This window comes from Phodopus roborovskii, unplaced genomic scaffold (genome assembly GCF_943737965.1).
Source record: "Phodopus roborovskii unplaced genomic scaffold, PHOROB, whole genome shotgun sequence".
Classification (NCBI taxonomy): Eukaryota; Metazoa; Chordata; class Mammalia; order Rodentia; family Cricetidae; genus Phodopus; species Phodopus roborovskii.
This window is the reverse complement of record NW_026126571.1, coordinates 29,664,895-29,688,122: the sequence shown is the minus strand read 5'-3', so window position 1 is coordinate 29,688,122 and position 23,228 is coordinate 29,664,895. Positions and strand designations below refer to the sequence as shown.

The window sequence follows — 23,228 nt, the reverse complement described above, 5'->3', positions numbered from 1 at the left end:
TCAGGGTATTTTTTCAGTTGAGGTTCCCCACTCCCAGTGATTCTAGTCTGTGACACAAATATAGCCAGCAAGAGGCTCTGTGTCCTCAGTGTGGGAAGGGCGTAAGGCGCAGACTCCAGGCAATGCCAGGAGGGCCTCTGCTGAGGGGTGTCCTGGCATATCAGGGCGGGAAAGAAGAATATTTATGGATGTGGCTATGAGGATGGCAGCTGCATGGTGGTAGCATGTGTTAATAAGAATACATCTAAAGTGTCTAGGAGGGAACGTGATGATCCCAGGGCTTCAAAAGGAGGTGGTGGCAGTAGGAGAGAGCATGACGGGCCCAGTGTCCCTGGAAGGTCCTCCTGCACTACAGGGCACTCCACTTGTGCTAACTTGATGTTATTTCTAAACAGAAAATGTTTTCAAATAAAAATGGTGTGACAAATTCACGCAGCATATGCCTATAGTCTCTGAAACAGCAGCCACACAACGGAACACTGGAGGGGCAGACTATTTGCCCTTTTCTGTGTACTAAAGTGCACTAAAATAGCTCTTAACAGTGACTTTCCTTTTTATGCAAATAGGAAGTTTGCTGTTGTTGGGGTTGAGCTCCTGGGCTTTATGCATGCTAAGGCAGGTTCTCTGCCCTAAGTAACACCCCCAAACCCAGAAAAGACATTTCCTTGAAAAAAAAATGAATGTATTCTAGGTGTGAGGTGTCACTGTGATGATGTCCTGTATTGTGGTCTGTGAAGCTAGAGTTGTGTTAGGCAAACTGCTTATTAGAAGTTTCCTAATGACCAGTCTTTTCTGCTTCAGTGGATAACTTTGGATAACTAGCTTGATGGAGATGAACTATTGGGATTATCACCAGGCCATATGTACAATCCCCTCCAATAAGCCTTTGTGAAGAAGGTAGACTTGCCATTCAGACCAGCTGGTGCACCGTGATCTTTAATGTGAACTGACTTGCGGTTTAAGTCCCATTCTGTGTTTGATCAGTTTTCTGCCTCAACAAAGTCAACTCAGAGCAAGCCTGCAGGGCTGCCAGATCCAGATGGCTTGCTCACAGGGTGGGAAACTGAGAGAGCTTAGCCAGAGTCAGGACAACCGGCGGTATCTCAAAAGACGGACGTCTCAGGTGACTCACTGCTGTTATCATCGTCTGTTTGCTTTTTCCAGGGGCTTCATTTTCCTAAGTGTCACTGGCACTATAGTGTCTGTATACACATTTACACATGATATAGTCTGTGCATGGATGTCCTCCTGTGCCCGCTCCCTTTTTCCTGTCCCAGCTTCCTTTTTACTGCCCCCCTCTGTCCATATTCTTAACATTCGCCAAGTATTTTCTGAGAGCAGGATAGGGCTTAGTGCATGTCTTAACTCCTGAGAGTTAAGATTAGTTAGCTTCTAATTCTTAATGGACTGCTTAGCATCAGAAGAGTACTGAGCCCATGACAGCTCTTCTGCAGTGTCTGGTACAGTAGGAAGAGGAGCTGGCGTACTCCGTACTGGTCTCATCATCTCTGAGGGACAAAGCCCATAGTTTTGAGGTTAGGGCAGGAAGTCTTTGTTAGGTGCACCCGTGTGTCCAGTGCTGGAATCTAATGCGGGTGCCTTGCTTTGGCTGTCATGTGCAGGAATAATGACTTTCTGTGACCACAGAAGAACCTGGCACTGAGGTGTCCTCTCCCCATGCAGAGGGGAGCAAGCAAGAGCCCAGTAGGGCCCAGGCTCCCCAGGAGCTATGCCCAGGGCCCCAGGATTCTGACAGGCTGTAGTAATTGGAGTTTGGAATGTTTCAAGAAGGACTTATTTATAGTGGTCAGAAAAGAAGATAAAGTAGAAAACCATCCAGAGTACCCTTAGAAACACGCAGTTAACTCACATCCCATCCTTGTCCATCTGCAGCCCTCAGTTAATTCTTAATTGGACAGAATCCAGCATCTGTTGCTCTAGGAATAATTGGCTTGTATATTAGAGAGAGGAGCCAGTGGCCACTTGAGGCCTTTCCCAAGGACACTAATGCCAAGAACACTTTTAAAGTCTTCCTAACAGTAAACAGCTATGCAGGGATAAGGTCTGTGCCTGAGAGGATCTGGGTCAGAACACATTCATTCTTTAGCATTGCTACTTGTTGTCTCACCTTTGGGGGACATTTGACACATGAATGCTGTTGACAAGCCACACCAAGCATGTCATAACCTGTGCTGATGAGCCTGGTCTCTGACAGTCACACTTTGTCTGGAGGGTTTCTCCACATGGCAACAGAAGATGACAGCATGGTCAGGACACTGACCTGGGAAGTCACCAGGAGGGAGGTGGGTGCTTAGTAGGGCTGAGAGTCTGGGTGGTGAGGATTTAGATGGCCTTGCAGCTGGCTTTCCCCTACTCACCAGAGCTTCTAGTACTAGGTGCTTTTACTACCGAAGCTCAAGTGAGGACACATGGTACACTTGTGGTTTGCTTTGTCCAACACACCTGTTAGTAAGTGGGTACCACGGGAAAGGGAGCATTTGCTTAATGGTCTCCTGTTGAAGGGCTGGTCAGGGTATGGCCTTGGAGAGCCTCCCCCTACTGGGGAGCTCTGGAATTTCTCCTCAAAAGTGCTCCATATCTGATCTGCAGACGCCCTCAGGGACCCTCCCAAAGACATCTGATTGGAGACTACAGGGGCCTTGTGCTCAGCTCTGTTATGGCCTGTCATGTGTTGTTCCTGGAGGTCTCAGCTTAGCTCTTGGAACAGTGAGAAATCCTTGTAGGTGTTCCCAGGTCTATGGGTAGATTACTAGAGGATAAATTTCTACAAATACTCAGGTTGGAACTGGAATAGGTTCCAAGGCAGAAGACTAGATCTGAGGTAGCTTCACATGGCTCTGCCCTTCCTCTACTGCCTGCCCTTCAAATCCTGCCTCCACCACTGTGGTCCCCAGCTTGGCAGACTCTCACTGGCTGAGGGCAGCAGTAAGTAGAACAGACGGGCCATACGCCATACCTTGGGCTCTCCGGCCTGGGTCTGTAAGACATAAGCTTTCCCGTAAACCTGTGAGGTGTTTGCTGGCTGAGGAAGTGGCCTGGCTATAGATGCTCCCAGAAGGCAACGTTGGGGACTTGTGGCCTCTTGAAGGATGATTTTTATTTTCTTTACAGTTTTCTCAAATGATATTTTCTGTCAGAAAGTTAAATGAGGGCAATTTCACTTTTATTGTCCTAAATACTATTCTGTAGCCTGAGAGAATAGAACTGTTACTTTTCATTTTAACAGCCAGCCGGTTTAATGATTCTCGCCTGCCCTTCCTCACCCATCAAATGTCTGATGCAGTCACATGACAGAGGCTGGAGTGCTTGTGGGCTGTGGGCAGAGGGAGGATCCATTTGAAAATGTTTCCCGATGCTTTCTTTCCACATCGTCCCTCTGAAGGGATTCCAGTATGAACGGAAGGCCCGGCTGGTTATTAAGGCGAAACAGTTAAAGATCAATGTTAGTGATTTGTCAGGAGCCTGTGTGTCAGTTAGTGTAGCTTTTCTGGTTTCTTGGCTCACATGAGTTCTCCCTGGGGCAGGGGTGGGGATGGGGTGGAGGAGAGTGCAGGCATGAGTAGCTGTGTGCTTTCAGTTGCTTACAGTGGAGGAAAGTACCACCGAGGGGAGTGATTGGTGGAATGCTCATAAGGAAAAAATATAACCCGTGACTTGTGGTTAGTGAAAGATCTCAGGTGAGGGATTCGAGGGGGACATAGTTCTAAGACCATGGTAGAGAGTCAGGCATGTTGGGGACTCAGGAGGTCAGGCCCCAGCTCCACAGACAGATGGCATGGTAGAACTCTGGGGAGAATCAGCCCATGCAGCAGGACTGGAGGCCCCTTTTTATAGGTCTCTGAGGAAGGAGGAAAACATCTCAGGAAGATTCCCCCGGAGATGAAATAAACAGCTCACACCTTAAAGGAAATAAGGCTTTATTCTGGAGCCCAATATGAGTGACCATGGCCCAGAGGTGCAGATGTAGGTTATGCCAAATTCCATGTTCCAACACGAAAGCAGTTTCATAGTTTTACAGAACAAAGAAAATAATAAACCAAGGCAAGTCTAAAATGCACAGTAGTGGGTACATCAGAGAAGTAGATACAGGGAGACGGGAGAAGTTTTCCTATAGGCTCTCCCTCAGATGCTGTCTGATGATTGTCTTTTGGTTTGGTGGAAGCTGGGGGTCTTTGAAGTTAATAGATTAAAGACGGTTTTTAGCCGTTAGTCACAGGATATTATTTTTGGCACAGAGGTGGACAAGGAATGGCTATTCAGAGGGCTAAGCTGGCCTGGGATAGGTAACTCCTCTGTGGACCATCTCTCCACATCCCTGCAGTTCTACTCTGTCTTTGCAGACGCTGTCCCTTTCCAGTTGACACTGTAGCCTTCAGGGAAGTGAGGAAGGGTGTGGGGAGGCTGCCATGGTAGCCCTGGGAGACTGAGAGAAAGGAGGACTGATTCCTTGGTCAGTGTCAGTGTGTTAGTCACACAAGCAGGCCTGCTGAGGAGCAAGTCCTGGACCATCACAGGCAGCTTGGTCTCACCCAAGGCCACTCACCATCCGCTTTTGTCTTTCAGAATGTCGTTCTTTCTGGAGGCTCCACAATGTTCAGAGATTTTGGACGCCGTCTACAGAGAGACTTGAAAAGAGTGGTGGACGCCCGGTTAAAGCTGAGTGAAGAGCTCAGTGGGGGCAGGATAAAGGTAGGGGGCTGTGTGCAGCCCGGCTGTCTTCCAACAGGGGACAGCTGGGGTTGGAGGGTTGGATGCCTGCGTTCATTGGGGGGACATGCTTAAGGCTTAAGGCTACTAATACCCTCCTTTGCAAGATCAGGCATGGGTGTGTGTGTGTATGTGTGTGTGTGTGAGACCAGGTGCTACAGAGACAAGATGGATTTATGGTTAAGAAATGTTCTCATTAAAGTGAGACAACTGCTTCATGCTAGGCTGTGTCCATCATCACAGCTCTTAGCCGCTGGGATGCCTGGGCATCTCCCTGAGGTGAGCATTGGTAGGGAAGTGAGAGCAGATTCCTCTGCAGTGAGGGTAGCCGCTGCATTGTGTTTTGTTGTAGTGTTTGGGGGTTCACTTTGTTATTGACCTTGCTAAGCCATCTCGGCCAGGCATAAGCACTTCCTTTCCTGGATCTCCTGGGGCTGGCACTTCAGTGTGGTTGAGGCTGTCACTGGAGGAGGCCATTGCCCATCGCCTGACAGATGGGTCGATGGGATGTACTGTGCAGACTAAATGCAATTGCTTTCTTTTGCAGCCTAAGCCCGTGGAGGTTCAGGTGATAACACACCACATGCAACGCTATGCCGTGTGGTTTGGAGGCTCTATGCTGGCCTCAACTGTAAGTCCCTTTCTAGAGTGTTCTATTGTCATCTGTGTGTCTCTGTTGAGTTTAGATAAATACTGTCTATGAAAATTAAATAGCATGTGTTCTGTTTGCATGGCTTTAAACATACCAAATAAATTCTGTCTAATGTAAAAATATTTTAGTTATCATTTAAATTGTACATTTCATTCCCAATCAGCCTTCTAATTGTGGGTTACAGATAAACATGGGTGTGTAATTCAGAGCACCCTGGCCTTCTTCTGTGTGTATGTGTGTGTACAGGCAGAGTGTGCAAACTGTGTGAGGAAACCACTTTTCAATCACCGCACTTTTTTTTTTTTTTTTTTGAGACAGGGTTCTTACTAGGATCTGGCTCACCAATTAGTTAGACTGGCTTGACCTGGGACCTCCAAGGCTCCACCTGTCTGTTTCCCAGCACTAGGACTAAAGGTGTACATTGCCACACCTCACTTTCTCTAGAGTGAGTGCATGAGCTCAGGGTTTCATGTTTATGTGACAAGCTTGTACCAACTTAGCCATCTCCCCAGCACCTCCTTGGGTCCTTTCCAAGTGATTATTTATTTATTAATATTTCCCCCTTGAGTTTTTGTTAACAGCTATTTTTAGCCCAGGCTAACAAATATTTGATCCTAATGAGTGGGAACTGAGTAAATTTATTGTTTTCCAGTGCTGGGAAATGCTGAGTAAATTTTAAAAAGTGAAAAAAAAAAAAAAAGTGAGCGTCTGCCTGGTATGTCACCCAGGTCAGGGTTGGGGGCCTCTGGATGGGGATAGTCCATCCCCTTTGCTCAGTGGCTTCCTCTTCCCTCCTGCTCATCATCTCCCTCCCACTGCTTTCCTGCAGCCCGAGTTCTTTCAGGTCTGTCACACCAAGAAGGACTATGAGGAATACGGCCCCAGCATCTGCCGCCACAACCCTGTCTTTGGAGTGATGTCCTAGTGGAGCAGCTGTCTGACAGTGTCACATTGGGAATAAGTGTCCTTCAGAACCCAGAGCAGCCCCGGCTCCTGTAAATAGCGGTGTGGTATTGGTGAGTGAGCAGCCTGCTTTCATCACCAGTGTGTGGGGCCGGGAGCAGTCTTTCCAGTAAAGCCATTTATCCTGTGACTGTTTGTGGCCCTCCTCGTCCCGTTGTCCTTCCCTTCTCCCCCTCCCACGTTCTCTCCTCTCCATCCGAGCTTCTAGTTGACAAGGACAGCTCTGAAGGAGTTCATTGCAACCTTAGAAACTACTAAAGGAACACATGATGCAAAGTGGTTTCTCCAGGAAAGAGTGTGGGACGGATCCCAGCCTATTTTTGTAAATAAAATGTTATAAACTTGAACTACAAATTGATGTTTATATTTCCTATCATTTTGTATTTTATGGTATTTGGTATAACCGGCTGATACTAAGCATGAATAAATCTGGATGTCACAGAATTCTGTAATAAAGTGTTTAATTGTGAGGCATGTTCTGATGTGTGTATAGGCAAACAAAACAGCAGGCTTTATGCCACACGTCTGCTGGGAAATGACCACATGTTATTGAGGTGATGTGAAGTCTGACCTCTCTGGGCTGTTTTGTAGAAGATGACGGGTTGATGTTGCTGAGCATTGGATGAAATACTATCTGCACTGTTGTAATAAAAGCTGCTAGAATCTTTACAGCTGCTCCTTGTAGTGTCTTCTGACTTCCCCATCTGTTCAGAGATCCTTGGGCTGCAGAGGATTTGATGATCAATACTGTGTGTGTGTGTTTGTGTGTGTGTGTGTGTAGAATGTTTTATAAGTGATGACTGTGTGTGTGTGTGTGTGTGTGTATGTGTAGAATGTTTTATAAGTGATGACACTGTTTCCTAGAGGGGTGGAAGACCTGCTTGATGTCTTTGGATGGGGTGAGGATGTCCTTGGGCTGCCCAGGCTCCCTTTCTGGGGAAGCTTTCAGGGTTTCTGTGGCATCTGCTGAGTCGCCCCCCACTCAGATGTAGGATAGGAGATCCAGCATGCTCCCTTTTCCCGTAATTCTTGTTACCTTAAAAATTGTCACTATAATCCTCCAAGTTGTGTGATATGTTTTACTCCCAGAAGACTTCCCTTTATAGCCATTTGGTTTTACTATTTACATTGGGGGCTTTGCAGCCATCCAAGTCTGAGAATATTCAGTAGAAAATTCTGATAAGCAGAGACTACATTCAGGTAGCTGCAAATAATGTTAAACATTTATTATTACTGTATGTGTGCATGGTGTGTACAAGTGGGTACAAGTGCCAAGGTTCACATGGAGAGGGCAGAGGACAACTTTTTGGAGTCAGTCCTCTCCTGCGTGGGTCCAGGGATTGAACTCAGGTCTCTGGGTTTCCAAAGCAAGTGCTTTTACTTGTAGAGCCATCTCACTGGCCTCTCATGCAACTTTTATTATAGTGTAATTATATTTAGTCTAAATTGAACTTTATTATTTTTTAAATACTCAATGAATATTTATTAAGTGAATATACACTTCATCCACTTTGCTTTCCAGCACGCGTGCACACACACACGATGGGAGATGTCATTCTGTAAATATGTTTCTCATACTGGCTAATGAATAAAGCACTGTTGGCCAATAGGAAAGGAAGATAGGAGGGACTAGGAGACAAGGAGAAAAGAAGAAGGAGGAGTCAAGATGGAAGACAGAGAGAGCAGAACGCTGGTGGGCTCTCTCTCCGGTAAGATAAGACAACGTGGAAATTAATAAAAATGGGTTAATACTTAAGACAGAGCTAGCCGATAAGAAACTAGTACCTGGCCAACAGCATTATATCAAATACAGAGTCTCAGTGTGTTAATTGGGGCTGGCGTGGCAGCTGGACAAGACCAGCAGTGGGAGGAAAAACCCTACTCCTTACACACACACACACACACACACACACACACACACACACACACCAGCATGGAAGTCCTTGAAGGCTTACAGTCTCAGCATTTATAAGGCAGAGGGAGGAGGGTCACTACAAGTTTGAGGTCTGCCTGATCCACACAGTGGGTTTTAGGGCAGCCAGGGTACATAAATAGCAGACCCTCACTTGGCTTGTGAGACAGCTCACTGAGTTCAGGCGGCTGGCTCTGCTGTGTTGGCCTTTCGTCACCGGTGTCTCTGGTCAGGTGTCTTGTCCTTAGCAGTCTCTGGGCATAGAGACAAGCTTGGCTTAGGGAGGTAATGCCTGTCACGCATGCTCATGCAGGCTGGCCTGGGCAGTTTCTCCTACATGACCCAAAGGCCCTCTACATAATGGGCTCTACTCTGACAGATGGTCACTGAGTCAAAGCTCTGTTGTACAAGCCTGACAACTTGAATTTGATCTCCAGCACCCATTATGAAAGGAGAGAACTGAGTCCCCCCCACACACACAAAGTAATCCAGACCATAGCTGCAGGTATTTATGTGTAAGATAGGACAGAGTGTAGGGGTGGCTCTACTTGTCATTTCAGACATATGCTGGAGGAAAGGGGAAGCATGGACCATATTCCCCATCGGTGAAGAAGCCTATGGTATCCCAAGCTGTTTCCTGGGTTGCAAGAATGCTCAACCACATTTTCCCACTCAAGGGTTTGGGGCTCTTAGTGCTTTCATCCGGACACACATTTCTCTGTGTTCTCTTGGGTTTCTCGTCACCTTCCAGCTGTTTCATTGCAATAAACCCCTGTCTGGTCTGTCTGTCTCAGTCACACTCTCAGCATCCTATGCATGGACCAAGAGTACTTCCTTCTCACCGTTCACCATTTTCATCCCAATTGTTACACAGGGTGCCCTTTGTAATTAATTAATTAGTTTGTTTTTGGTCACTTTGACACAAGCTGGAATCATCTGGGAAGAGGGAGCCAAGCAGTCTGTTCCATTGCCGACATGACTGGAAAGTGCTGTACTCTGCAATCCTGACCAAGCACATCGTAGATGAAGTGTCAGAAGTTGGGGTTGGGGGTAGGGATGAACAAGGAGGGTGGTTCCATTTTCAGACTCCTACGTGGTGCCTGTCTATGAATCTTGACAAAAAGACCTTTTGAGACTCAGACATGTAAGTATGCATTTTGGCTGTTCCTTAAGTGAATGATACCTAGTCCCCTCTTCCTCAGTTTCCCAAAGGGCCCAGTTGATGTCAATAGGTTTGAGTTAAAAGTTTTTTTTTTTTTGTATATTGATTACAGTTACTGAATACTGTATAGCAAACCAAAATATGATTTGGTAATGTGCATTGGTCACTTTGTAAGGAAGGAAAATATTTAGAATTACATTGCTAATTTAAAGAAAATCCCCACACACCTTTTGTTTAAGTTGACTTAGCCTAGATCATGATATGTAGAATTGATGGCGAAGTCATGCTTCTGTAAGAAAAAGATCTATGTCTCTGAGTGATGTGTCCTATAGACTATTTGTGTTTCAGTTTGCTTTCTATTGCTGTGATCAAGACCATGGCCAAAAGCAACTAGGAAGGAAAGGGTTTATCAGGCTTACATGTCCTGATTATAGTATCATGAAATTCCTGGAGGCAGGAGCTAAAGCAGCGGCCGTGGAGGATGCTGCTACTGGCCTGCTCCCCATGGCTTGCTCAGCCTGCTTTCTTAAACCACCTGCCAGGGGTGGCACTATCCCAAGGCCCTCCCACAGCAATCATGAGTCAAGAAAACGTCCTTGTCTACAGGCAGTGAGGCTCTCAACTGAGGTTCCTTTTCCCAGGTAATTCCAGTTTGTGTCAAGCTGACAAAAACCTAACCAGGACATGTAATCTAACATGTCAATCAATATAGTTTTTAAGAAAATACCCTAAAATTATCAGTCAGCAATCTTTAGGCTTGTTAAAGTGCTTTGATAGTATATTAAGTTGCTTCACTCTGTTTAACAGGTTGAGACATGAACTCACCTCTATGTTGAATAAAAAAGTATTATAAATTGTATGGCTTTAATTTAGAAAAAAACTTATATGATTTTACTGTCCCATAATGGATATGGACTTTAAAACCTCATGTTGTATAAGATTAATGCAAACAGCTTTATCTGTCAAAAAACAAAACAAAACAAAAACCCCACTGATAACTGGTATGGGAATCTCTCAGTCCCTCCCTCCCGCCCTCCCTCTCTCCCCCCTTCCTCTGCTCCCTCCCTTCCACATACACCCCACCCCTCATGACCTGGAATTCCTCCTGCTCATCCCTGTTCTACCCTCTTCCTCTTGGATTATGAACTCGTTTTCCAGACAAGTTGCAATGGCTAGCTCAGAGTTGTTTACTGTATATTCGCAGGGAAAGCTTTCCATTTTAAAAAATGCAGACATCCGCAAGCTGCTCCTTATGGTTTAATTTTCTAAATGAGGACTGAGAACTTTTGATTTTAATGAATTGTTACTGTACAGGCTGGGTTTAAAGGAAAAACAAATGCAGGAGGAAATAGACGTTGCCGGAGCTGGGGTTCCAGGCGATGTGTGCTCTGCTACTGAGGTGTATCATCGGGCAGCTACCCATAGAGGAGGCTGGGTTTGAGGGCTGGGATATGAATGACCCCCCCATCTTAATTATTTTAATGGTATCATAAAATCCAAGTTGAATTTCCAATCTGGCAGATGGCTCATGCACTTGGAGAGTAGATGACCTCTACTCTCCTGTGTGTCCCTCCAGACTGGTTATGACTGGAGGGTGGCCGTGAGAAATATTCCTCAGCAAGAGGCAGGAGAAGTCATCCACTGAAGGCTGAAGTTGCTTGTTTCAGGGTGGTGAGAGTTGATCCCACCACTTCCTAATGCGAGTAGTAGGCTCTCACGTGACTCAAGTGCAGACCTTCTGTGATTCGTTCATTCTTTATGCACCTCCCTTTTCATCTCATATGCAGACTATGGTTTGTGTCAGCCCCTCTCAGCTCAATCAAGTGCACTGCCGATTTCGAATTGTAAGAATGCCCTGTTTAGAACATTTATTTGTTAAATAATTCTTTACTTAACTAAAGAGTATTTCATAATGTTTCTTTTTAAAGTAACTGTCGAACTAAATAGAAATATAAATGGATTGGCAAATAAATATAATTGCAGGCAATTGCACGGGATGCTGATTGGCTTATTTTCAAATTTACTTGGTCACATGGAAATAAATGTTTTTAAAAAGAGAAGCAGGGCTGCAGAGATAGGTGGCTTTGTGGTTAAGGTGTTTGGTGTTTTTCTAGAGAATTTGAGTTTGGCTACCATCCCCCCCCACCTGCAGGGCGGCTCACAACTGCCTGTAGTTCCAGCTGCAGGGGATCTGATGCCCTCTTCTGGACTCCACAGGTACTGCATGCACACTGGATACTTGTACACAGACACATACATATAAATAAAAATTTAAAGTAATTATTTAAAAAGAAGCTATAGCTTCATCTTAGTATTATATAAGGTTGAGGTTTAAAAATAGTAGCTTTTGCCGGGTGTTGGTGGCGCACACCTTTAATCCCAGCACTTGGGGACAGAGACAGGCTGATCTCTGTGACCTGGTCTACAGAGCTAGTTCCAGGACAGGCTCCAAGGCAATACAGAGAGACCCTGTCTCAAAATAAATAAATAAATAAATAAATAAATAAACAAACCAAAAAATAAAAATAAAATAGTAGCTTTTTACAAACCCCCATATTGTTCTCAGTTAAGGAAGCAGCTGTGTATTTTCTACTTTCTTTTTTATTTTGGGATACTATGCATTGCTCTTGCTGGGTATGTGTGTGTGTGCATTTCTGCATAATCACATATATATTCCTCAGTTAATATATAAGTACTGGGAATTTTTTAAAAAATTGATGAAATATAGTTTTAAATTATTAAAAGTGAATAATTATAAATTTAATGACATGGCTTTCCCTGTAATCCCAACATTTGGGGGTCAGATAAGTAAGGCCAGTGAATTCCGCTAAGAGTTCTCTTGGCTACATTAGCACCTACTGAGTGAGTCTGAAGGTTTCCCAGCACTGGCCTGGATAAATACCCAGGAGTGGTAGAGCAGACATCCCAAGTTTTAGCCAAGGGCTTTTTTTCTAGTCACTGAGCAGACCTGGGGAAGAGAGGAGACAGTGGCTGCATATGACAGATGACCTCTGCTGACCAGTGTTAAATGCGGAAGCCCTGTAAATGCAGCCAGGCTAGACAAAGTGGGGAAGGGATGGTGACATGTGCATGCCTCGCTAGAGAGCTGTGGGTGAAGGCTGCAAGGGATTTGAGAAGGGAATGAGAAGTCAGAATGGCTGGACACAGTCACCTAAAGATGTGTAACATAGATAGTCACACTTCAGTACTATAAAATACAGGGTTAGTGGGAAAAGGTAGTTTTAATTTTAATTTTGTGTATGGGTGTTCTGCTTGCTTGTATGTCTGGGAACCATATGCATGCCTGGTGCCCATGAAGGCTAGAAGAGAGCATCAGATCCTCTGGAAATGAAGTTATAGATAGAGTGAGCTGCCATGTGGGTGCTGGGAATTGAACCACAGTCTTCTGGTTCTGGTAGAGCAGTCAGTGCTCTTAGCCACTGGACCATCTCTCTAGTCCCCGGTTTTTAATTTTAAAACTGGAGCTACCAATAAGATCATTTTATGGCCAAATTTAGAAGTATTTGCTTGTTCTCTCTCCTCTCTCTCTCTCTCTCTCTCTCTCTCTCTCTCTCTCTCTCTCTCTCTCTCTCTCTCTCTCCCTCTCTCTCTCTCTCTCTGTGCTTGTTGATTTTGTAAAGAAAAAGAAAAAGATCATTGTCATCTTCAGGTTCAATAGCCTCCAGGAGTCTGATATCAATGATAATTAGAAATAAACTAGCTAGCAGAGTAAACCTGTGCAATGTGCGGGCATAGATGACTAACTGAAGCCTTTCTATGACATCTTTTATCTTCATTAGGGGAGTAGACTCAACTTGCCATTCTGATTATGCAGCATTTTCTTGAGCTGAATTAGCATGTTTTAACATATTTATTCATTAGGTCTTATGTCCACAATAAATTCAACTTTATAGGTAATCAAAACATGGCTGCCTGATGTAATTACAGCTTTCTGAATTAGAGTTTAAGCAAGTTACTGCCATACTCTATGTGACCTCAGTGTCCCCTACCGGCAAGTATTAATAGCATTATAAAATTTCTAGTGGTGTGCAGTTTAGGTCTAGGTTGATTTACAGATGGGTGACTTCTACGGAGCTGGTAGCTCTGAGCAGGGACTTTAGGCCCAGCAGCAGCAACCCCAGTAGGAGTGTCCTCTGATTTAGAGCTAGTCACTAACAACAGGGCGCTTCATTTCCTATGATGGTGCCCTGGGAAGTTGTTATGTTTACGATATAGTGACGTGGTACTTGGTTTCACACAGAAGTGGCTGGCATACATAGTCATAGGGTGTAGTAGCCATGCCCCAGGACAGCTTTGCAGGTATTCATTTCCATCTCTTATTACCAACCTGCTGGGTAATTTGCACTTATTTATTAGTTTTTGTGTTTGTATAAAGGCATGTACACATGTCACAACATGCATGTGGAGGTCAGAGGGCAGCTTCTGGGAGCTGGTTCTATGCTTTCACTATGTGGGACCCAGGGATAGAACTCGGGGCATTAGGCTTTGCAGCAAACATTGAGCCACCTCTTCTTCCTCCTCCTCTTCCTCCCTCCCCCCTTTGCAAACAGAGAAAACCCACTGACACGGTGTTCTTAAGTGTCATATACTCTTACAGTCAGTGGACTGTCTGCAAAGCTGTCACCCATGAATACTGAAATTACTCCTTCCAAGTCCCCGTCTCCATGTGACCAGGGAGCGGATGTGATGTCTATTCCCCACTATTGGAGATGGACAGCTCACCTCTTCCACCCTCCCTATGTACCAAGGAGGCAATTGGTGATGTGACAAGCTGTGTCCCATGGGCTAGTATCACTTCACAGGACCACACGGAGTCACTAGTGAGCCTTTCAGAAAGGTCCAATAAAGGCGACTCAGCTGACTTCTGTGGTGGTTTGAAAGAAAATGGCCCCCAAAGGGAATGGGCACTATTAGGTGTGGCCTTCTTGGAGTACGTGTGGTCTTATTGGAGGAATTGTGTCACTGTGGAGGCAGGCTTTGAGGTCTCATATATGTCCAAGCCACACCCAATGTCTCAGACCACTTTCTGTTGCTTGTGGGTCAAGATGTAGGACTCTCAGCTTTTTCTCCAGCACCATGTCTGCCTGCACACCACCATGGAGCACTGTGGTGATAACTGACTAAAGCTCTGAAAGTGTAAGGAGCCCCAATTAAGTGCTTTCCTTTATAAGAGTTGCCGTGGTCATGGTGTCTCCTCACAGCAATAGAACCCTAACTGAGACAGCTCCCAGGTAACCTGGGCTTCATTCTCAGCACGGGAGGGTGGAGCATGGGCAAGTTCCAAAGTTTAGGGAGCTTTGGTTTTACGGTGGAACATGAATGCTAGCTGGGGGCCTGTGAGAGATTTTAGGGTGCTGGAAGCCTCTTGTACTAATCATGTTCACAGCTTTAGAGATATACTTCTGATTCTAGGCTATCATCTGACACCCAACTACAAATCAAGGGTCAGGGTGTGGGAGACAGTCTTGGCCAGACACCCTAGAACAGCTACCCTAAATGGGTCTACCTGTCCTTGGATGGGTCGGCTAACAGGAGGACGCCTTCACCACTGTTCCTCGAAGACTGCATTTGAATATGCCAAGGGTTCTAGAAAGGAAAAGATTTAAACTTCAGGGTATTACTTTTTTATTTTAATAATTTTCTTTTATTTCATTTGCATTGGTATTTTGCCTGCATGTATGTCTATGTGAGCTTGGAGTTACAGACAGGTGTGAGCTGCTATGTGGGTTCTCTGGAAGAATAGCCAGTGTGCTTAACATCTGAGCCATTTTTCCAGCCTCCCAGGGTATTACTTTTATTGTGAGCCGATGAGAAAAGATAATGTGCTTTTGGTGACCATTGGCAATAAATAATTAAGGAGAATTTCAGTTCCTGGGCAATTTGCAGCAAGAGTAGCAGAATGGGGCTCTTGGCTCTTGCTGTATCTTTCTTCTCATTCTTGTGCTCATCCTCATCTGGGCTGAGCTCTCCTCAGGCTGTGTTTAAAGAAGCCGAGCTCTTTAACTGGGATTGTACTTGCAGTGTAAACACAAAAATCCCAGGGGAGAGAATCAGACACCTGGGGATCTCAGCAGTGCTGACAGGTGGGAATTGCAGTGTGGGCCAGGGTCACAGTGACTTCAGATTTCTGTCCCTTAGCCTTTGGTCATGAGTGAGAGGGAGTGAGAAGGGCATGGTATCACATGGAGCTTGCTCTTGGAGGGATTGGGGAGCCTACGCTCTGTTTTCATGCTGCCTGTCTAAAAGGAGTGCGCTTGAGGAAGTATTTTGAAAGAGGAAAATAATTTTCATTCATTTGGGGAATATTAGTGATACTGTATTTGGGGTTCAAAGTTTCTGGTGTCACTTATAAACTGGACCATGGTCTGTTCCCAGCTTTGTGGGCTCTGCCATTTCTACCTTTGTCCCTGCCCTTGGCTGCGGGACTTTAGGGTGGCCTGAGGCTTCCTCTCTGGAGAATGTGAAGAAAGAGGATAAGTTAAAGCTGCTTTCTGGGCTGAGCAGATGGCTCAGGGGGCAAAAGAACTTGTTGTTTGTACATGAAGACCTGAGTTTGGATCCCAGTACCCACATGTCAAACCAGCTGTGACTGCACATGTCTGTAATGCCAGCAGTAGCAGGACAGAGACAGGAGGGTTGCTGGGCCTTGCTGGCTGCCAGCCTGAAATCAAAAGCATGAGTCTAGATTCGTGGAGGGATCTGCCTGAAAGCAACAAGGCAGGGTGTGATCGCGAAGCCATTTGTGCCCTCTTCTGGCCCCCTCGCGTGTGTTCAGATGCACGAACTGGTACACATTTGTGTGCATATACCCTGTGTACCACACATACCACACAGACATGCACACATGCTGTGGAGTCATGTGACTGAGTCATCTGTGGGTTTGTTTTGTTTTGTTTTGAGCCAGAGTTTCTCTGTGTAACAGCCCTGGCTGTCCTGGAACTTGCTCTGTAGACCTGGCTGGCCTCTAACTCAGAGATTCACCTGCCTCTGTTTTTGCCTCTGCCTCTGGCTACTAAAGTAAGCTCTGACCCCTTGGTGGAAAATGGCATGGCCAGGGGTTGGGTGTTGTGCCTCATGGGAGGCGATCCCTTCCTAAGAGTCTCTAGGGAGGCCCAGCCACTCTGGCCTCTTGGAAGCTTGGTTGTGGGAGACAGGATGCATATGTCATGCTTCTCCCTGGTCCAGTCCTTACAGCATCTGTGCTTATTGGCATGCAGACTCACCATCAGATAATGCTTCACACCTCCATCTCTTCTTCCCCAAGTTTCCTGTTCCTCGGGGATAGGGTCTTGAAGCCACTGTTGTTGACTGGTGGCCAACAGAAACTTCCTTTGTAGACCCTGTGAGGGATGAAACAAGGCCCTTGTTAGAACAGTTCAGGGTTCAGAGAGCAGGTAGCTTCATCTGGGATCTTTTGTTGGATGCCCATGAAACTGGACTCAGCTGAGGTCACCAAAGTCAGTGTCTGTCAGCAACACATTGTTCCAAATATCCTTGGCGTCCTTGGATGCAGATGAGTGAGTATGGAGGGAGATGCTACATGAATTGAGCTGCATAGACCTCACCCCACATTTACTCTCCCATCACAGTACCCTCTTCCTGTAGGGAGAAGACATGACTGTGAAATTCCCAGTTCCCTTTTGCTCCTAATTACACCTATTTTAACAATGCCGAAACAGCTGACAGACTCCATGGCATGTCTGTCTTTGAAGGCCTCAGCTGCCCACAGCAGGCCCCAAGCAACTCATTTAGCTTCATTTTCATTCTGGCCTAGTACAAATCAGCTGCCCAGCCTAAGCCTGTGGTTGGGTCAGATAAGTAAGGAAGTATCTAAGTCTGTGAAGTTCAGGCATGGAGTTTAGGGGTGTCGAGGATGGCATCTTTCACTCAGGGAGCCATCTGCCTCCACAATGGGGGCGGTAGAGGGTTTCTTATAAGAGCACTTGGGAGGCTGAGGAAGGAAGATCAGAGTTCAGTTAGTTTGGACTACATGGGGGCAGAGCTTTGTCTCAACAAACAAACAGAACAAAGCAAGACTGTGCCCACAGATTTTAGGCTAGAATTAACAAAGAGCTATTGAGAAATCAGGCAACAGTTACCCACCCTTTGTCAAGTCTTGTTTTCATTTTTCTTCAGAGCTTGCCAATGACAAAGTATGTTGTTCTCATGCTGCTTTGGCAGGGTCCAAGGTGGCTCTTTATTGTCCATTTGCAAATTTCCTTGGCACTTTGAAAACACAATGGTTAATCCAATGGTCACTCTGGATTTTAACAAACGCTTGCATGGACACTAGCTTGTGTTTTTCATCTCTACAGTATGACTGTAGAGGTTCAGTATAGAATCTCTGAGAAATGGTGTGTATTTGTGTTTACAAGCTACAGACTCTAAATGCTGTGCCTTGCTGTGGGGTAAGGATTGTCTCAGAATCCACGCAGAACCAAAGAATGTGAGCTAGCTTCACACTACCAGGAGGAGCTTGGATGGTGCCACTCAGCAAGGAGCAAAACAGTGAGGGGTCAGGGAGCGGGGTTGGGGAAGCATGTTCTGTCCCAGCTCTTCCCTTAGCCACTGGCTCCGGACAGTTGACTGGTGTCCTGTGTGTGGCTGCTACTTCCTGCTTTGGCACACCCTGGTCACATATGGAAGACTGACTGCAAAGCCACCTGGGAGGTGGGACTCCAGCTTCTACTGTCCTTGCTGTTCCTGGAATGGAAGGTTCCACAGATAAGGATTCTGTCTTGTCGCCTGCTTCACCTGACTGCTGCCTTATCTGCATGTCCCACATTAGGGTCATGCCATGCTCATTCTCTTCCTCTTCAGACAGGAGGCTCCCTGTGCAGGATTTCCCACAGCCCTGGGCAGTACAACCTCATGCCTATATGGTTTTACTCTTGTTGGGAGAAGCTCCCAAGAGTGCTGGTGAAAGTAGTTCACATCTTGTCCATGTGTCAGTGTAAAGTGTTTGATTATAGCTGAACATGGTGGCACATGCTTGTAATTCCAGTGGTTGGGATGATGAGGCCTGCCTGGGCTATATAAATAGACCCTGTATAAAAATAAAAAGAAAATAAGTATTTGATTGTGCTTCAGCCTGAGGTTATGAAGACCTCAGGGAGACATTTACACTCTTGGAAAGATGGTGCCTTCCTGTGCAGGTGGCTGTCCTGGGTGGGACAGTGAGAAATGGTCCTCCTGAGTAAGGCTCTCTTCTAAGTTTGTTATCTAACTTACATACTTAAGTTCCTGCTAGTTGCATTATTCCTGGCTCCTTTCCTACCTTTGTCACCACTGACCCTAGATATGCTACTGTGTCAGTGTCCATACACCTGGGCAGTGTTTAAAGAAGTTAGGTGTAAAATGAGTTGCTCCCAGGAAGCAGTGGAAAGAAGCCACTCTGGGACTGCCAGAATAATGCATCATGGGGAGGGCAGCCACTTGTTGCTGTGGTGCATGCCCACAATCCTAGTACTAGGGAGACCTAGGCAGGAAGATCAGGAGGTCAGGTTATCCTGGGCTACATAATTTTAGATTAGCCTGGGCTATGTGAGACCCTGTCTCACCCAACCTACAAATACACATGTGTGTGCATTTGTGCAAGCACACACACACACACACACACACACACACACACACACACGGAGGAAGGGAGAGAGAGACAGAGACAGAGGGGGGAGGGAGAAAGAGAGAGAGAGAGGGAAAGAGGCAGGTGGAGAGAAAGAACTGAATAGAGAGAAAGGAAAATGGCCTGTGGAGGGCAGCAGCTGCCTACCTTCTTTGTTAGGAGATATCCGAAGACACAAATTCTTGCTCCAGATGTCCTTAAGCTGTACTTCTATACTTCTATGCTACCAAACTCAGCCCTTGTAGAAGTCCAAGTGCCCTCCAGTGACTGAGCCACAGGAGCTGAGCACAACCTACCAGACACAGGCTCAAAGTTTGTGCTGTGGAAACAACAGAAAATGTTATACACCTAGGGTGACAGCAAGTCATTCCTGCCACAGCAGCTCCTTGGAGACTCCTGGTGAATGCTGACTTCTGTCTAGCAGGTGAGTAAATGGGTGAGACCCACTTTGAGGTCTTCTAGTCACGATCAACCCTACAGGGTGGGGGAGGTGATGGGTTACACAGTCAAGGTCCCCCCCCCCCAACACTCAGCCGCTGGGCCATCTCTTCAGCCCTTTTTATTTTTATTAATGGAAATTTTCCATACCTCACTAGCAAGTTATAGGAAGGTCTCATTATATTTTATTTTTATTTACGTATGTCTGTATATGCTGTGTGTGTGTGTGTGTGTGTGTGTGTGTGTGCGCGCACAGAAGAGGGCTAAATGAGGGTGTCAGATCCCCTGGAGCTGGAGTTGCAGGTGGTGGATAATATGCAGGTATCACATGGTACTGTGAATAGGGAACCTTAGGCAAGAGCCAGGTGAAGCCATGTGATCTCTGTCTGCTGGCAGGGCTTTGTGGAGGATGAGGGATGGAAGGCAACATTTGTTACTAGGGACAAAACTAAGTAAATGGACATGCTTGGTTGCTAACAGGCTCCCAGTGACAGGTGACTTGTGGCTGTCTGCAGGGGGACTGGTACATGCATTAGGTCTGACAGAGGGTTGGGACTGGCACTTGGTCAAGGAGGATAGAAAAGGATGGTGGGAGAGGGTGATTGGTGTTTAAAATGGAACTCTGGAAAACTCTAATTAGTGGTGCACTTATAATGAAACCAATTACTTCTTTGCATTGCTGTGGACAGAGGCCACGAGCAGAGGCCACGAGTAGGAGGAAGCTTATTTACTGTAGCAGCTGCCTTTTAGTGGAAAATCAATTTATTTTAGTGCCCATTGGGTATTAACCCCTTTTTTTCCCTCTAAATCCTCTCCCACCTCAGCTTGGGGAGGAGACTCCTGACTCAGGAAATTAGAGGCCTCCCAGAGAGTGATAGTAAGCTGCTGCTCAATGGACATTTCTCTGGTTCTCAGTCTTGGAGCACACTGGGTCCTCTGCACTCTGTGACAGAGCACAGCTTTGTGCATGCTGCATTCTCTTGTGGCCTCTGGCTGCTGAGGGGCTGGCTTGGGGTGGGTGTTAACTCAGAGCATGGCTCAGGAGAGGAGGCAATACTCACAGCACCGTGGTGGCTGCTTCTTGTGCTGTCTTGGCTGAACTTGAGTGGAAGACTACTTGGTCACATGATGGTAATTTGAATGAAAATGTCCCCCAAAGCCTCATGTATTTGGTCTCCTGTTGGCAGAGCTGTGAGTGAGATTTAGGAAGCGTGGACTTGCTGGAGGAAGTATGTCACTCGGGGCTGGCTTTGAGTTTCCAGTTTTCTCTTCTCCTTCATGCTTGTGGTTCAGATGTGAGCTCTAGGTTTCTGTTCCTGCTGCCATTCAGCCACTTGTCACTCTGCTTCTTCATCATGGACTCATACCCCCTGAACCATCGGCCAGAATCAACTTTCCCTTCCTTCAGTTGCCTTGGTCAAGGAGTTTCATCACATCAACAGAAAACTAATGCAGGTGCTTTGCGCGTTGTTGCTGGGAAGGTGTTTTGTGGATGTAATCAGGAGGCCTTCAGCATAGAAGACCACCCCCCACTGCATGGGTGGGCCTTGTCTAGGCAGCAGCAATCCTGTTATCTGGGAGGGAGCCCTGGCTTCTGCCTAACCCGTGGGAGTTCCCAGCCTGTGACTGACTCTCCCTGCAAGCTTCAGGCTTGCCCATCCTTGAGGCCACCTCATGGACCAGTTCCTTAAAAGCCCCCTGACTCTGTTTCTCCATAGATAGACCTTCGGGCTCTGTCCTAAGGAGGACTCTGAGTGGCAGAACCTGAACCTCCACCCTTCCTCCCCCCACGGAGGCCTGGCCGATTCGGTTTCCTTCAGAGTGCAGACTCAGCTGCAGAAGGACTTGAAAGAGGCCATGGCTGTGATTGTTTAGAGCAGGCTCTGGAGAGGAAACCTGTTTGCTCTGCAGCTTCCAGGAAGGCTCTTTGCGGACGCCGGTTAATGAAGCACGTTGTTTTGGCCTCTTAAGTATCATCTAATTAATTTTGCAATGAACACTTGGGGCCTCCTGATGCCAGTGAGCAGTGTGGAGTGCTTAGGAGCTAATGAGATGGACGCACAGTAGGGGAAGGTCTGTGCCACTGAGGATGGCGCTCCCTTTCCTACGCATTCCACCCCCTGAGCCGAGGCTTGCCAGGGGCCTTCTTTGGCTCCTAGGCACCCAGCCCTTCCACTCTCCATGGCAGCTCCCTTGGACCATCTCTCTCTCTCTCTCTCTCTCTCTCTCTCTCTCTCTCTCTCTCTCTCTCTCTCTCTCTTTCTCTGGAGCAGGCAGGTTTCCTTCAGACTCCCTGCCTTATGTTTGGTTATTTCCTAGTTTCAGATGCTTGGCATAGCTCTGCATCAAATGGAAGATTCCTTCTGAGGACAGAGCCTGGCCATAGTCCTCCCAGTCACAGGGAGCTCTTTATTGCTGACCTGCTCACGGAAAGAACCTACAGCTGGGTTTGAGGTTTGTGAGCAAGCGCTGTGGTTCGTCCTGGGTGGGGGGCTGCCAGCCTCGCTGCACTAGGGCCACGTGATTCCTCTTTGCTGAGTGTCCACCCCCTCCTCCCATTTGCTGGAATGTGGTCAGAGCTGGACTTGTCTTTTCCTCTGCATTTCCTAGCTATTCCATCACCACCTCTGTGAGTTCCTTACACTGAGTCTTTGTTTTTTAAAGATTTATTTTTATTTTACATGTATGGATTATTTTATATGTATGTGTGTGCACCACATGCATACAGGAGCCATGGAGACCAGAAGAGGGCACTGGATCTCCTGGAGCTGGAGTTACGAGTTGTGAATGGTCATGTGGGTGCTGGGAACCAAACCTGGGTCCTCTGTAAGAGCAGTAAGTGCTCTTAACCCCTGAGCCATCTCTCCAGGTCCATGCTGAGTCTTCTGAATGAGCTCACAAGGAGGTACCTGTTCATCTGCAACCTTTCCTGGAAGTTTACCTCCCTTTGTGGAAGTCAAGTGCATGTTATGGTGACAGTGGCACCTGAATAAATGAACGAATCCAGTTTTATCTAGGAAAAGAGAGAAAAGAAAGGACTCTGTGGCCCTATAATCAGTTGCATATGCTGTGTATGCATGTGTGTGCATGATAGCATCAGGGCGTCTGTGCACATGCTATGTGCATGATAACCTGTGGATATGTGTGTGATTGAAAGTGCATGTTCATGGCAGCATGTGTACATGTGTGTACATGCACAATACTCCACTTGAACACACTCGACTCTCTGCTTTGAAAGGAAATGGATATGTTCATGTGTGTGCATGACAGTGAGTACATGACAGTATGGGCATGTTTGTGTGACAGTGTGTGCATGTCAGTATCTGTACATGTATGCATGGCAGTGTGTGTGTGCATCTCTAGGTGGTGGTGGGGTACCACTGAAATGAAAATGCCGTTAATAAATGAGGAGAGACTTTTAAATTAACAGCAGCTCAGGATTGGAGATTAATTTTTTAAATGTTTCCTAACAAGAAAAATGAAGCGAATAAATTGTGACAATTGGGAAGTAATGAAGACCTTGCAGGGATGGCGTCTTGCCAGAGGCAGATAAGGGAATTCTTGATAGCTCTGCACAAATGTAAATCGGTGGGCTGGGAAACATGCATCTTCAAGCATTAAGGGAATTGGCGTGTTCTCTTTCTGAACCCAAGTAGTCATCTCTGAAATGTCTCCAAGGATGTGTCAAGGAAGGCAATGGAGCTGAGGAGTCACTATTGTGCCAGCTTCC

At 46.4% G+C, this 23,228-nt stretch overlaps 1 protein-coding gene across 2 annotated transcripts in view; it reads left to right on the top strand.

The window, feature by feature from the left end:
• Positions 1–6,305, top strand: part of Actr3b (actin related protein 3B) — a 90,178-nt gene extending 83,873 nt beyond the window's left edge. For both annotated transcript variants that reach the window (XM_051202964.1, XM_051202963.1), the window contains exons 10-12: positions 4,585–4,710; positions 5,276–5,359; positions 6,210–6,305. In XM_051202964.1, the coding sequence (XP_051058921.1) occupies positions 4,585–4,710; positions 5,276–5,359; positions 6,210–6,305 (306 nt within the window). The remainder of the gene's footprint in view (positions 1–4,584; positions 4,711–5,275; positions 5,360–6,209) is intronic.
• The last annotated feature ends 16,923 nt before the right edge of the window (positions 6,306–23,228 follow it).